General features: G+C 40.1%; 1 protein-coding gene across 9 annotated transcripts in view; it reads right to left on the bottom strand.

The window, feature by feature from the left end:
• Nucleotides 1-15,377, bottom strand: part of DIP2C (disco interacting protein 2 homolog C) — a 325,086-nt gene that overhangs the window by 78,860 nt on the left and 230,849 nt on the right. For all 9 annotated transcript variants that reach the window (XM_074574168.1, XM_074574167.1, XM_074574165.1 and 6 more), the window contains 7 exons: nucleotides 7,941-8,064; nucleotides 7,201-7,310; nucleotides 5,743-5,845; nucleotides 5,330-5,394; nucleotides 2,490-2,583; nucleotides 2,253-2,372; nucleotides 1,322-1,436 (listed from right to left, as the gene is read on the bottom strand). In XM_074574168.1, coding sequence (XP_074430269.1) covers nucleotides 1,322-1,436; nucleotides 2,253-2,372; nucleotides 2,490-2,583; nucleotides 5,330-5,394; nucleotides 5,743-5,845; nucleotides 7,201-7,310; nucleotides 7,941-8,064 — 731 coding nt within the window. The remainder of the gene's footprint in view (nucleotides 1-1,321; nucleotides 1,437-2,252; nucleotides 2,373-2,489; nucleotides 2,584-5,329; nucleotides 5,395-5,742; nucleotides 5,846-7,200; nucleotides 7,311-7,940; nucleotides 8,065-15,377) is intronic.

The raw sequence follows: 15,377 nt of genomic DNA on the forward strand, positions 1-15,377 counted from the left end.
AATTCGAAAATTAATCTCTAGTGCTTCAGATGGCTATAAGCATTGAGTTTAAGTCTAGAAAGGGCACGCCAGCCATCGTATGCTGAGATGCAGTGAGTTCTCCCACTTCATAGCCTGCGATCTGGGGCAGATTTTCCAGGGCTAGCACAGGAAATGAAAACTCTCTCTCGTTAATCAGTGCTCAGCACAAGAGATGTCTGCAGCCCTCCACCTCCTCTCTGCACTTACAAGCAAGAGCTCATTCCAAGGGAGTGAAGGTCTGCGCAGCCTATGGTAGGGAAACCCAACGCAAGGGAAAAACAACGTACTCCTTGGTATAAAGCTAAGAACAGGCTGGTGGAGCTGAATAAAGGGCTCTCTGAGACCCCGTAGTTCACAGAAAGACGAATAACCTGGACAGGATAAGTCCCTAATGGATAGCTTTCAGATGTTTTAAGTTAATAATGAGGTGGCTGAAAGTCAACCACACTCTTGGCCTCGTGTCTTTCTTCCTGTGATGTTTCATGGGAAAGCCAATCGAAAACCTAGTTAAATTTCCCTTGGACAGTGTATTTTAAACTTTGTGGCAGGAAGTATTTTACTTAATGCTATTACAGTGCTTTACAGTTTTATATTGCGTGTCTTAACATGTGAAACAATATAAATGGCTGCAGAAATCTGAACTTAAAAACAAAGTGTCTACTGTTCAAGGTACAGCTTTTGAAAAACTCTGCCAAAACAGACAACAATTATGCCATTTACTGTGTGCTACAACACTCCTAACAGGTGACTGCTGCATACTGACGTTCATGTACACAGGGCTTAACAGTTTTATTAGAATTTATCCATTTTATTTCTAGGCACAGATGCCTCAGACTCAAGGGGCATTTCCAGACGATTACTGAGAGTCTATGACTGGTTAAAAAGAGCCAGTCAGCCAAAACCAACCTGCAGAATATCATAATCCTCTTTAAACAGACTACTTTAAAGCATGATTTTCCTCAATAGCAACTCCACTTAAATTCCCATTTTTTAATTAATTTTATGCTTACGGTGGCATTTTTCCACTTCCTTTTACAGAATTAGCTTTTGCATTTCAGTCTATTTCATTTAAAATAAGATAAAATTACAGAAATGAGAACTATACTATAAAGCACTCAAGTTAAATTATTACGTTACAAATTCTTTTTGTATGCCTTCTTTGGACATAAACAAAATGAAAACTAAAAACGTAATTCAGAAGCTAAGTATGCAGATTCATACTTGAATAAATTTGTCATTTCTTTTCAAATTACCACATATATTCTACAGTGGGTCTATTTCCAGTGGTGTCACACAGTACCTTCGAATAGCCACAGTGAGAGCTTCCGGTGAACTAGCGCAGGGACAAATGACCTCCTGTCTTAGACCTTTGCTTTGGAAGACATTGAGAAATGCATCACAGGAAGAAATAGACCCTGGAGTAAGAAAAAAAAAATCAGAGGAGAAAAATAATCTGATTTCTGAAGTGATGCCATTCAAACTGTAAACTTACCATTGAATATACAGGTTTTTCAGGATAAAAAAATTTAAAAAGACCCATGTTCACTGGGAAAGAAGACATAGCTACTACAACTATATATATGTATATACAGTTGGGTAAACACCCAGTGAACAATGATTAATTTTTGAGCATAACATCTTTTCACTGTGCTTACACAGAAAAGCCATTACTTTTATATTTATAGTATGCATTTAATTACAATTTTCATTTTAGGATGAGGGAAATTAAAGATTTAATTTAGAAACTCAAAGCAAACTACTACAAACGAGCAGAACACCTATACGTTGGTATTTTAAATAATACAGAGAAACATTTCATACTATTAACTGTCATGATGTGATCCAGATGTGGTTCTCAAGAGTAGTACAAATATTCCTCTAAAATTCTCAATTACTTCTGCCTTTGAGAGCCACCACGCAGAAGAAATGTTCTAATCCTTTCTATAGCTTATTTACTTCAGTCTTTACACATGACTGACATGTTAAACAAAACTAGATTTACTGCAAATTATGTTATATGAAGTATCAAGTTTGCTTCAGGATTAGCTAAAGAAAAATACATTTTAAAGAAATCCAAAATTAATTACTGTTTCCATAAATACTATATAGTTTGCAGTAGCCAAACCCTGTACTTTGCAAATATTTTAGCTAAGATGACTGAATATTGAAACTTTAAACGTAAGATAGAAAACAATTCCTATTCTCTACTGGACTGCAGAAGCATAGCTTACACGGGTTTGCACCATCAGCCACTATTAGCATACGCAGCGAGGAAAGGTTGATATCTCTCTGATCTCGATGTGCCACCAACGCCCAGTGCATGTCTCTGGATTTTACACAGGCAACTTTTGCTGCAATAAGAACGGGAAGATTACTAATACCCCACATAAAAGCTATACAGCTGTATCATCAATTTGTACTTTTGATTTTGACTATCAAGCATACTTTTGTATATTCTTGTTCCTTACCTTTGTATTGACAGACTTTCTGTATCCATGACAGTGGATTCACTTTCATTAAGGAGTATGGAATACTTATAACATGCATCATGTTCATGACACTCTGAAATCAAATAAGATGAATGGGTTTTATACAACCATTGTGATAATTATTTACATTGTGTTCTGTGCAGGGGCATCTATGCAAATCACTCTATGTTTGTTTCATTGTCAAGGCTGGCATTGATCTTTTCCTATCTAGCTATCTACATTATGATGAAACAGACACCCATTTTCTAATGCTTTAATTAAGGATTAAGGATTTAGATTAATCAGATCATAACTTTTAAGCCGTACTGAAAAAAAAATGAAACAGCTTTTCTTCCTATTTATACTCTAAGCCATTCACTTTTAATAGAAGAAGTAAAAAAACACTGAATGAACAATGTCTGTGTACTTGCTGTGTAGGTTAATATAATATTATTCCTAAGCCTGCTAAACTTCAGTATATATGAAGACTCTTTACTCAAAAGGACAAGCAACAGCAACATCCTGTCCAAAGAAATTCATTTTTGTCAAGACTGAAAAACTACTAACGCTAGCTGGGCATAAATTGTTGAAAAGACAGCAGACAGAGAAATTTGAGTCACAGATTAAGCAGAAGTCAATTTATTTTAACAGAAAATAAATGGAAGAGGGTTTTTATTCCTTCTCCAGGTGAGCTAATTTCAGTATTTTCAACAAGGTCATGAGAAGTTGCAGGAAGTTTAGAAAAAGCAGCTGAGTGAAGCCAATGACAGATCCAAAGCCGATCTCCCAGCCTGAGGCAGTCAATTGCTTTAGTGATTTCTCAAGTGTTAGTGCTAAACAAACAGACTGTAAATGAGCTGCTGCTTTACTTCTGTTACGATTTGGAAACATCTTCTGAGGGTAACACGTCTCCCCTCATAGCAGCTCAGGTTAAATACAGTATTTGTTTTGGAAAACCTAGGCTTAAGAAAGTTGTTCCTCACACAGGTCAAGTGTCCCAGCAGATTAGTCATCCAAAGACTTGCAGAACTGCAAAAGATAATTCTCCTTTCAGACTGGCACAAATGTAGGTATAGGAAGAGCACTTACAGGGAAGTCACCAAAAAAATGAAGTTTGTACCAAGATTAATAGCAAAGGAAGGCATAGAAAAGCTCTATTAGATGCTTGCTTTCAACTTCAGTGATACGGTTTTTTAACATGAGATACTTAGGAGCGTTAAGCCTAATAGACCATTTCTGCTTCAGACATGTTACTGCTGCCCTTTTATATTACAAACAGTATAACACCGCATGGAAGAAGTATATTGGATTCCTGGGAATCATGTAGGGCCTGTACATCCTGGGATGCCCAAACAGCAACCCTTCAAAACTTAGTATCTGTTCTTAAAACGATCACTGAATAATAAGTATTTTGTCAGTCACTGACTGCAGCAGCACCTTTGGAAGGAATCCTTAAAAATATGCCAATCGCCTCCCGTGTCAGTCGAGGAAGACATTCAAACAGGAAGTAGACAATTTCATAGAATTACAGAATCATAGAATACCAGGTTAGAAGGGACCTTGAGGATCATCTGGTCCAACCTTTCTTGGCAAAATCACAGTCTAGACAAGATGTCCCAGCACACTGTCCAGCTGAATCTTAAAAGTCTCCAATGATGGGGAATCAGCCACTTCCCTGGGGAGATTATTCCAGTGGCTGATATTTCTCATTGGGAAAAATTTTCCTCTTGTGTCCAATTGGAAACTTCCCAGGAATAACTTGTACCCATTACCCCTCGTCTTTTCCATGTGACTCTGTGTAAAAAGGGAGTCTCCGTCTTCTTTGTAGCCACCCTTTAAGTACTGGAACATGGTGATAAGGTCTCCCCTCAGCCTTCTTTTCTCAACGCTGAACAAACCCAATTCTCTCAGCCTTTCCTCACATGGCGAGCTTCCCAGTCCTTTGATCGTCTGTGTGACCCTTCTCTGGACCCTCTCCAGCGTCTCCACAGCTTTTTTGTAAAGTGGGGACCAAAAGTGAACACAGTATGCCAGGTGTGTCCTGACAAGGGCTGAGTCGAGTGGGATAATGACTTCTTTATCTCTGCTGGTGATGCCCTTGTTGGTGCAGCCCAGCATCCTGTTGGTTTTCTTTGCCACGGCAGCACACTGTTCACTCATATTGAGCTTGTTGTCCACCAGGATCCCCAGGTCCCTTTCCATAGAGCTGCTCTCCAACTGGGTAGATCCCAGCCTGTGCTGCACTCCTGGATTATGTTTTCCCAGGTGTTTTCCCAGTTTAACCTGTCCTTGTTAAGCTTCGTAAGAGTGTGAGCCCAGTCTTCCAGCCTATCTAGGTCTTCCCGCAGGGTGGTTATCTCTTCTGAAGCACCCCCTTCTCCACTCAGTTTGGTATCATCAATTTATGCAATTTAGAGTAACAAAAATACTTTAATGTTATCAAAACCATCTGTTGGTGGGAGTTTTGATAGAGAAGCTAGTCAGTGTCAATATAGCTATGCCATTGGATCATATCCTTACGGAGGGCAGTACTAATTTAACGTTGTTTGTCCTTTAAAGTTTGATCTCAAAATTATGCAGCAGTAAGATCAAAATAACATGGTAAGAATGGAGACAGGGTACTTGACATGCTGGATAAAAATACATTGGCATCTTTACCATGCTTATTATGGGTAAGGGCACCAGCGGAAGATCATGGGTTTAAGTCACATATTTTTTGCTTTCAAAGCAGAAAAAATTGTCTTAGAAGAAGCAGTAGGAGATCCCAGTTTGTGATAGTAATAAGCATAATAGGTTAGTTTATTTTCAAATAGTCACACAAAATAAAAAAACATACTTACTGTAAGAATCCCATGCCATAAACCAACATCCTTCTTGAAATCTAATACATTCACAATTGTTTCAGCTGTCCAACAAAAACAAAACAGAGTTTATTTTTTAGACCATGGCATTGACCCAAGGCAAACCCACTCAAAGGAAGGAAGCTTCAGGATAACATGACTGATGACCTCAAAGCTTAATTTTCATAGTGAGTCTCCACTGCAGGATTTGTATTGGCTAGGACATTATTTGTACCTCTCACAAAGGTATTTTAAATGTGTGCATATTTTCTAAAACCAATAAAAAAAAATCAGTTTTTTAAATCTAGAAGCCTTTGACACAGATCTATTTAAATAAGACAGGAGCCTGGTGAGAAACAAATTACAATTCACACTTGATTTTAAGGACGAAGCAAGGGAAGTGTACTCCATACCTTCTGTGTATCCACATGCCTGGGTCAGAGCTTGGCAGTGCGTCAGCAGTGCAATCCTTGTCACAGTCACCCCAAGCACGCTTCCATCTTTACATGTTTTGTACTAAAAAGAAATAAGCAGGGAAAGTCAATGTGCAATAGTTGTCCTATTTCCATTATTTAATAGCTATGTTTAAAGTGTTTCCTATGTAGGTGAATGATGGACACATCTAATGACTCTATTTTAAGAAGGCAGCAGTATTGAGGAGTTTGGGAGGCATTTTTTTGTTAAAAGACACTTTTTGCAGACAGGCTGCTCTTTTTGACTGAAGCTTCCCAGGCTTGATACCAGAAATCCATCTGCTGTTTCAAAACAGGCATTATGGAAAAATAATTCTAACAATTCTGATCACGTTAATGACTAAAGGACTGGCTAGATTTAGCAGAGAATAACCTAGTTCAGTCTGCTCAGTGTCCACGTGTTAGATTTTATAGGCCAACCAGAACCTGAGCTTCTCCTTTCTGTGTCTAATAAGGCATGGGATAAGGGCTGACCGTAGAATCCTTGCTGGGTGCTGTTACAGTAATCTATACACATACAGTCTGAAAGACACAAGCTCTTTGATCAGAAGAATATGAAAGAGTCATGAGACAGCCGCAAAAAAAGAGGCGGGAGACCATTGCTGATGATTGCAGTAATTTTTGCAACTTTATGCAAGAGTCTGAAAACTATCAGTGGCAATTAAAGTAAATTAAACATTTATCTTTCTCCATGATGAAGATAATCAGCAAGATTGAAAATGGAGGCTTCTCTGCTTCTCTAGCCCAGTGTTCTGACTGCACGAAAATAGGAAATACCTTTGCTCCATTCACTTAAACTTATTCCCTTTGAATAATCATTTAAATTCAACACTAACATCACTGAATTCAAAGCATTTGAGTCTATGTAGAAGTGGGAAAAAAGAACGGGAAAAAAAACAGAGAAAAATTAAACTTAAAAGCATCACTAATTTTCCCTTTCTGACGCTGGTCTTCCGGGGGGAGTGTGACTCACAAAGCAGTAAGTGACAGGGAAGCATTTGAACAAGAAGTTCCTTCTTTTTCAAAGGGTCTGAAGGTTGGGATATGACAACTGAAGCTTCACTGTGAAACTTGCCATCTAGACATCTCAAGGCTAGTGGGCAAGCCCACACTGTGAATGAGACCGAGATCGGTCAAGGCAAGTTTAATATAATATTGTGGCAGCCACACAGACGACATAAAAATATTAACGTTAGAAACCCCCAAAATGCAATTTAACATTTCATTAACTTTTCTGAAATCAATATCCAGTATAATTTATTAGAAAATATTACTTATTAACAAGCTATAACAGGATGTTCTTTGCTTCTGTGACTAGTGAATGAATAATGATGTTTACCTAATCCAGAAGTGCCATATGCAATGACTTGAGGAGAAGATGCATCTTCATTAACTCACCTCAATGTAAGCTGTGTCATTGTTTGCATCCTTGATGTGTGGGAACCAGTCACGAGGCGGCTTGGAGAGGTGTTTGGACTCTGTGACAAACCACAGCAGCTTTGGCCAGCCTGAGGTACAAAGAAAAGTCAGCTTTTGTTGAGCTTCTGCCGGATGAGACAAGACAAAATTCTTCTTTGCCAGTTTTTTCCCAAATGCCTGTGTCACCATTACCTAAACATTGTTCTCTTAAACCTCAGCGCAGCATGGGAAAGAGGATTTTCCAGAACTGCTTTCTTAACACGGCTATCAAGCACCAAGGCCTTCTCGGACAACCCCTGAAGAAATGGTTGGGCAGTTTAAGGTGTTGTTGACCCAAATAGTTTATTACCACCCTGGTGTCAGAGGTTACTGTCCCTACTGCTTAGCTATAGGACTGAACTGTATGAATGCTTCTCATTTGCTACAGTCCTAGGTCTGTTGGTTTGATTTCGCTTGTGGCCACAGATGATCTCGGCAGCCTGGCTGAGCCAGCAGAGAACCAGACCAGGAGCACTCACAGTGCTCAGCAGCCATGAGGCGGGAGCAAGATCTCTCCCAGCCAGGGACTCCCAGTGGGGGCAATCGCGTCCCAGCAGCCACGGCTGCTCCCGGGGCAAGTGTTTCATCACAAGCCTGATCCTCACCCACTACAACTAAACAAGTGACTGTTGCTGTAGCAAATGACCCATGATATCCATGATTAACAAGGGTTAGCTTACCTTTAAACTGTGGTATCTCCCCTGTGGGGCTTTTAGGCAGTCCTTTATGGCATGCGTCACTAGTCAAGGCCACAGTAACTCCACAGCTTCCCAGCAAAAAGCCTATTTGTTGACTTCCTGCATCCTAAGAGATGACAAAATAAAAGCAATACACAGAATTGATTAAAAGTGATTACAGGCTGAAAACGTTATGTCCTTGGGCACATTATCTTGAGAGGAAAACAGTCTCTTTCCTTTAAGCAACTTAGCAGATTAGCAAAACTCATTGTACATTGACAACCTAGATGATAGCCTCTTGTCCGTTACAACATAAATCACAAAGAGAACTGAAGCCATCAGATGGCTCCCACTCTCATATTTCTTCAGAAATGATGAGTGGCTGGGAGAGTGTCTGACATGCCAGAGGGCTGTGCCTTCCAGGGGGACCCCTGCAGAAATGGCCCAACGGGAATCTCACCAAGTTCAACCAAGGCAAATGCAAAGTCCTGAGCCTGGGGAGGAACGACCCCTTGCACCAGCGCTGGCTGGGGGGCTGACTGGCTGGAAAGTAAAGGACCTGGGGGTCCTGGTGGACACCAAGTTGAATGTGAGCCAGCAATGTGCTCTTGCACAAAGAGGGCAAATGGTATCCTGTGTTAGGGAAAGTATTGCCAGAAGGTTGAGGGAGGTGATCCTTCCCCTCTACTCAGCACTACTAGAGGGGAAGTGCTGAATCCAGTTCTGGAATTCTAACTATAAGACATGGAGCTAATGGAGAGAGTCCAGGGAAGGCCCATTATGATAATTAAGGGACTGAAGCATCTTTGCTATGAGGAACAACTGAGAGAGCTGGGACTGCTCAGCCTTGAGAAGGTTTAGAGGGGTGTACATGAGTACACATCAATGTGTACAAACATCTGAAGGGAGGGCGTAAAGAAGATCAAGCCAGGCTTTTCCCAGTGGTGGCCAGTGACAGGACCAGAGGCAATGGGCACAAACCAAAACCGAAGAGGTTCCTTCTGAACATCAGGAAACACTTTCTTACTGTGTGGGTAACTGGCACAGGTTGCCCAGAGAAGTTGTGGAGTCTCTGTCCTTGGAGATCCTCAAAAGCCACCTGGACATAGTCCTGGGCAACCCGCTCTACATGGCCCTGCTTGAGCAGGGAAGCTGGACCAGATGCCCTTCAGAGGTCTCAGTCAACCTTAACCATTCTGTGATTCTGTGATGATTCTAGGAAATAACATGGGCTATAAATCCTTCCACCTGGAAAAAGCTTTCAACCCTTAAGATGTTATGATGGGCATACAGTGGTGACAGTATCACTATTTATGCTGATCTAACCTGGTTTGTCAATAGCCATTTCATTGAGTAGTTACAGACACATTTCAGAAGCACTACAGATAGACAAGTGCCCATTAGAGAAAGCACATAACATTTTACTTTCATCAAGGGGATATAGGCAGCGAGGCTAAAAAGTCATGTAATGATTTTCAAGTCTAGGCCATAACTGTTCTTTAAGAGATGCTATACTTCTGCAGCATTATGTCTGCTTTATGTTTAGTGTCTTGTCATGATTCTTTCATGAACTTTACATCTATCCACTAGGGTTTTCAACAGAGCCTTAGATGTAAATGCATATAGAAATACTAACCCTTTCTTCACAGAATGATTCTACAGAAAATAGCCTACAGAGTCTTAAAAGATCAAATTAAAATATCTTTCAAATCAACCATAAAGCACACTTAACCATGGAAGCAACCAGAAATACAGAATGGTCGCCTTAATCTATTGATTTATTCAAAGCAAAACTGTATGATAGAAGGAATCTATCTGACTAATTTTTAATCCAATTTTTATGTAGCCAAATAAAGCCATCTAAAATGGAGAAGCAATGAGAACAGAGGAGAAACAAAAGCTTGTTTTCCATACCACCTCAAAATATGTATAAGGTAGCAATTATCAGAACTTTGATAGCTGAGTAAATAATGTAGGACAATAAACTGATCTGTCAAAACTATGCTATGTAGCTCCTTCCATCCGGAATTACTGCATTTGCTTTTGCATATAAAACCAGGAAAAACTGTCAAGGTATTTTTTCAGAAAGACTTTTTAAAATTAAGCTTGTGCATCATCTTTTCCAATAAAAAACCAGACAAGGAAAGTAGCTTTTGAACAACAGAGAATAATACTAGCATATCCATGAAGAACATTTTGGGGAGCATGCTGTTGACTCCATTGTACCTGCACCAGGGGAGCTTAGAGGACAAAAAGGGCTTTGTCAGGCATTGCTGTCCTCACTGGTGCTTGTGTTAGCTCATCCATATCCATGTTTTAAACCCCTGGGACAAGTACTTAGCCAGACAGGATCCTGGTTCAACATTAGGATGAGACCTGGTATCTCCACTCTTGGAGTCTGCTCAACAGAAGGAAATGTGGGTACCTGAACAGTGCAGGAGAAATGGCTCTCCTTGGAGGTCCCTTTAGAAAGAATGGCAGGAAGATGAGGGCTGGAGTGCTCCATGGAGAACATCACTCCTTGGACAAGACATAGCCTCTGTCTTGTCCAGAGACTTGCTACTCTATCATGTATAAAGGGAGGTCACCAGTTTTTTGAAGTATCTGATCCATACTACCATTTTCCCAAATTTCCCACTAAATTCAATCTAAAAAATGGTTACCTATGTATGTATATGTATGAATTTCTAACTACCAATTAAAAAAAAGTGCATATAACAGCAACTGCATCATTCTCAATTTCAAATTAGAAATAAAATGTTGTTGTAACTGGATGCCCTACAAAAGACTGCTAGCAAGCTGTTTCACCACTGTACCAAGAAAATGCCGACTCTCAAGCAATTGAATTCCATTTAACGCAGGACTTTATAAGCAGAAACTAACCTAATCAATCCCATTAAGAAATCTAACATATGTAAACCAGTAGAAAGCTCGGACCGTACAGCATCAGCATATCGTGGCCCAGGGGGATGCATCAGTTAAGAAATGATCTGCCAAGCTCTTCTCATAGCAAAACAAAACAACAGGAAGAGGAAATTTGTATTAACAGTTTGAGTTTTTTAGATAACACAAGAAAGAATGACTATGCTTCCACTTAGTGCCCTATCAAGCAGGTTAGAGCAGGTCCACATAAATATTCATTCATTTGTAGTAGTTCACGCATAAGCAGAGAGAATCACGTATAGACTACTTAATACAATCTACTCACATGTCACAGTTTCTAATAACAGGCTGTTTTACATCAGGACAACCCCGTCTCAAAAGCATTAAAATCTTCGCTCCATTCTTTTCTGTACAATTACATCTTTTATTTGAAAGGACAATGTGGCTAAACAATTATGTGGCACAATACTACCACAGGAAATTGGAAGAATTTCACCATGTGTGGACAATACCCAGTGTGTTTTACAGATTTTCAAATCCTATGCCGTGCCCTTGTTGTCCACACTAAATACTGCCTTGCAAGAAAAAAACAAATCAAGATGCTGAAGTAGAGGTACTGTGATAAACACTGTTCTCTACGGCCATAGGAGCTCCAGTTGAGGATTTACAGTACAAACACAATGAAGTTTTCTGGCAGTCTGCGCGTCTGCGTCCGTTATCCCCACTTTGAGTCTCAGTCTCGCACCTCCTAACAAGCTCTCACTACAACTCCTGCCTGCTTCTGGTGGCTTCATCCTGACTTAGAAGCAAAAAGTACTGCAGAGAACAGAGACATGAAGAAGAGGTCAACGTCCTTTGCCCCACGGAGGTGCCCCTGCGATACCTGCTGCACCACAGAAGCAATTATTACTAACTACTCAAGTGGTGCTGAGCTACTGGATTGAGAGCCAGGAGATGGAAGATCTGAAACCATCTCAAGCTGAGAGCCTTATACATCCCACAGAGATATCACAACCCCACCTACACACTCAAGCACAGGAACATGATAGTCTTCGCTGTTCCTCATACCCCAACAGGACAGGCCCAGAGCAGTGAGGAAAAAGCACTTGGGTAAAACTTGTAAGTTTGAAAAATTAAGTTTGAGGTGCAAATGCAGTCATTTGCTTGAAGCAATCAAAGCTTCCATGTGGGCCAGGAAAAAGACCACTGACTTTAAAGGCATTGATTATTTCAGATTTCAGAGACAAGCTATTGGCATCCCTTTGAGTAATGTAAAATGAATGTCTGCAATGCTGAAAAGTGCTTTGTAAGTAAAAAAAAAAGAAGAAATCAAATTATCTGCTGCCAAAAAAAAAAAAGATCCTCCTCCCCCCCTAAATAAAATCACCCTCCTGCCCGTAAAGTGAATAAATTTTCAGGGGGCCTTGTTTTGTCAGCAGTGTTATTTGCTATTTTGGTAATTTATGCTAATGTGCTACTTTGGCAAACCCTCACTTGCCACAAATACTTTATTTTGCTGAATTTTGTGGGGGTAGAAAAAACTTCAGGGAGCCAGCGGAGACCAGGTGAAACAACTCAACCACCACAGTCCCAACCGCAGACGGGGAGAGACTTGCCAGCAATGCTCATTGTCAAATCCACCACAATTCACAGTTTGAAATGACACATAATGCAGGTGGAAGGCAAAAGACAGAGATGAGATATTGTAGCATGAGGTTTGAGACCGATTGCTGACTTTGGAACTATCATTTTACATTTCTTGAAGGCACAGCACTTGCTGAGGTACGAAAAATGAGGTCTGCATAGCTTTAGACTATGTCTGCACACACCTAGAGAGATCAATCTTTCAGATGAAGCGAGCCGGAAATCCTCTCTGCTGTAGGTAGCCATTCAAGGTTCTCTAAAGACTTTTATTAAAGGATCCCTAAAGGTTTTCACCAGTACCTGCAGGCAAATTGTCTTCTTCCTGCTGCAGAGAGTGATAATTCATTGTCAGGATAAAAAAATCCCACGTGTGGTTGCATTTCAGCATGCTGTTAATGTCATTTCTGTAATGCTTTGTGAGAGTATCTGTGTGAAGGAAAACAATTATGATCCTTTCTCTGCGAGTGAGAGTGCATGTCCTTATCTAATAAGGAAGGAAGGAAGAGACAGCCTGTGCAAAGGTTGGCCTGATAAAGGTTACTCCTGTCCACTTGCAAATCCCAGACTGCTTTCAAAATGAGAATTATGTGGCGAAGCCTCGCAGACTGAACTAATCTTGTTTTCTGTTACGATGCTTACTGGAGCTCCATTTGCCCTTACCCTAACAAAAATTTGCTGGTAAAAACAAATAGGGCAACCACCAGACATAAAGGCCAAGCATCACCAGTTCTGAAACAAAAGCGAAAAGGCATTCAGAAAACCTTCTCTTTTTAAAACACAAATACAAAAGACCTTAACAAAAGTTAAACACAAAGCAGACGCAATCTTCGTAACCAGCTTTAAGATGAAGAAATCAGCTGTCTCCTCAGACAGAGCTTTGCTGTCTGGCTGTAATTTGTACGTGAAATCTGCAACTACAAGCAGTCTTAACGTCCAAAACTCTTAAGTTAGAGACAATGGTTAAGTTAAAGACAATGGTTATTTTTGGCAGGGGCCACTGCATGAAACGCTCTCTAGGAAACTACCATTTCCTAAACTCGTATAAGCAAAGAAAAAGTAGACTTTTTCTTTTCTTATATAAAAGAAAAAGTAGACTTTAAAGGATCTGAGATTCACTGTGGCCAACTGAGCAAAGACCTCTGCTCAGTGCCCATCTGCCGAAGTGTATGAAGAGGGAAGGACGGGCACAGGGGTCCAGCAGTGGGCGCCAGGGGCTCATGTGGGGCTGAGGGAACTTGTGTTCTTTGGAGGGACTGGAAAACTGTGTCATCGAAAAGAAAATATATAACATTTTATGCATATTCTAAATCCAGTGGAGAAAGAGGTGCACGGTCAAAAGATGTTCGAAAGTACGTAGAGCGCCAGTGTTTCTGGCACTCTACAGTCCAACAGTGACTAAAGCTGAGTGGAAACAAAGCTCATTTGATCTCAGGCCCTGAAAGACTACGAAAGGCTTCAAGGTGTATTTCCTTTGGAATACAATTCTGCCTTCAAATGGAAGACAAGACCGGGACAATTTCACTGTTTTTAAAGAGATATATCTCTCTGTCTACCGTTAAAGCTTTAATAACCTAACTTCTCAGGATTTAATAAAAAGAGCTCCTGAAAAACAGTTTATACCCTATGAACATACGGAGCATCCTTTAAAAAAAAAAGAAAAAAAGTGTCCTGGAGTGGATATGTTCAGATTTCCTATGACAATACACAGGGACATTCTTCTAATCACACCGTCAGAGCCAGTGTCTGGAAGAGCACAGAAATGCCTGCTGGAAGCACACACAGCATTAAATCTAACAGGCCAGGAAACAGTTTTTTGACTGAGGAATAGAGTCTTACATGCTTTCATGTCATACCCTGCTACAAATACTCACCACCTATGATAAGGAGGCCATAAAGATCTATGTGGGACTGCTTTGTTCATACGTTCGCAGCATGTGATTGAGCATAACTATGAATGTGCTTGGAGGACAAAAATGTTATTTTAAGATTAAAACTGTTTAGCTCCCCTGACTGTATCAGAGCAGAACAACAATAATTTTCATGGTGCCCATCAAATGGAAAAAAACATTAACCTAAAAAATCTAAAGAAAAAGAAATCAAAAACATATTTTAAAATCTTTCCATAAGGGAAATATTAAATTGCTATTTGAACTAGAACTTGACATGTTGAAAATCCCACATCATCTACTTTGATGGCACGCTCTATGATATATAGTTTGCAATTCATATCATATCACATATACAATGAAACAATTTGTAATACTTCAGCTTCAGACAAGATTAACAAAAGTGGCAGCTCTGAAGGAAGAGATGTTGTATAGAATATATTATTTGCTAATGTTTGGGAAACATAAAACATTTGGAAAGAGGGACACTTCTGAAATAACACAGTCCATAATCCAAGGGGTGAGGGTAAGTTGTAAAAATTCTGGGGACTGCTCATGACACAGGCATTTCAGTGGTACTAATACATGAAAAGAAGAAGAAATAAAACATGCTGTTTATTCTATTGCTACAATGACCATGGAACCCCTGACTGCTGCGTCTAGAATAAAGAGTTAGTTTTGATGTACTTAAAAAAAAAAGCCTAGGATTTCAGTTTTCAATTTGAGATCTGATTTCCCAAGTCTAAAGACCCAAAGCCATGCTGATGTGAATGCCAATTCCCAGGTCTTTGTTGAAACCAGGAAGCGTTCTGGGAAAAAAACTAAACTAGAGAATGCTGCGTGGTTGCTGGGATTCAGGCAATCCACCCCAGATGCCATGTCAGACTGGGCTCCTCAAGTCCCTGGGGGAAGTACAGCTAATTCTATTTCTTCTCTCAACACAAAGATGGGACACAGAGAAAAGTGCCAGGAGAGATGGACCCTCACCTAATAACGAACTGGAAAAAACCCTGCCAAAATCTTTAAA

Source organism: Larus michahellis, chromosome 2 (assembly GCF_964199755.1).
Source record: "Larus michahellis chromosome 2, bLarMic1.1, whole genome shotgun sequence".
In the NCBI taxonomy this organism is placed as follows: Eukaryota; Metazoa; Chordata; class Aves; order Charadriiformes; family Laridae; genus Larus; species Larus michahellis.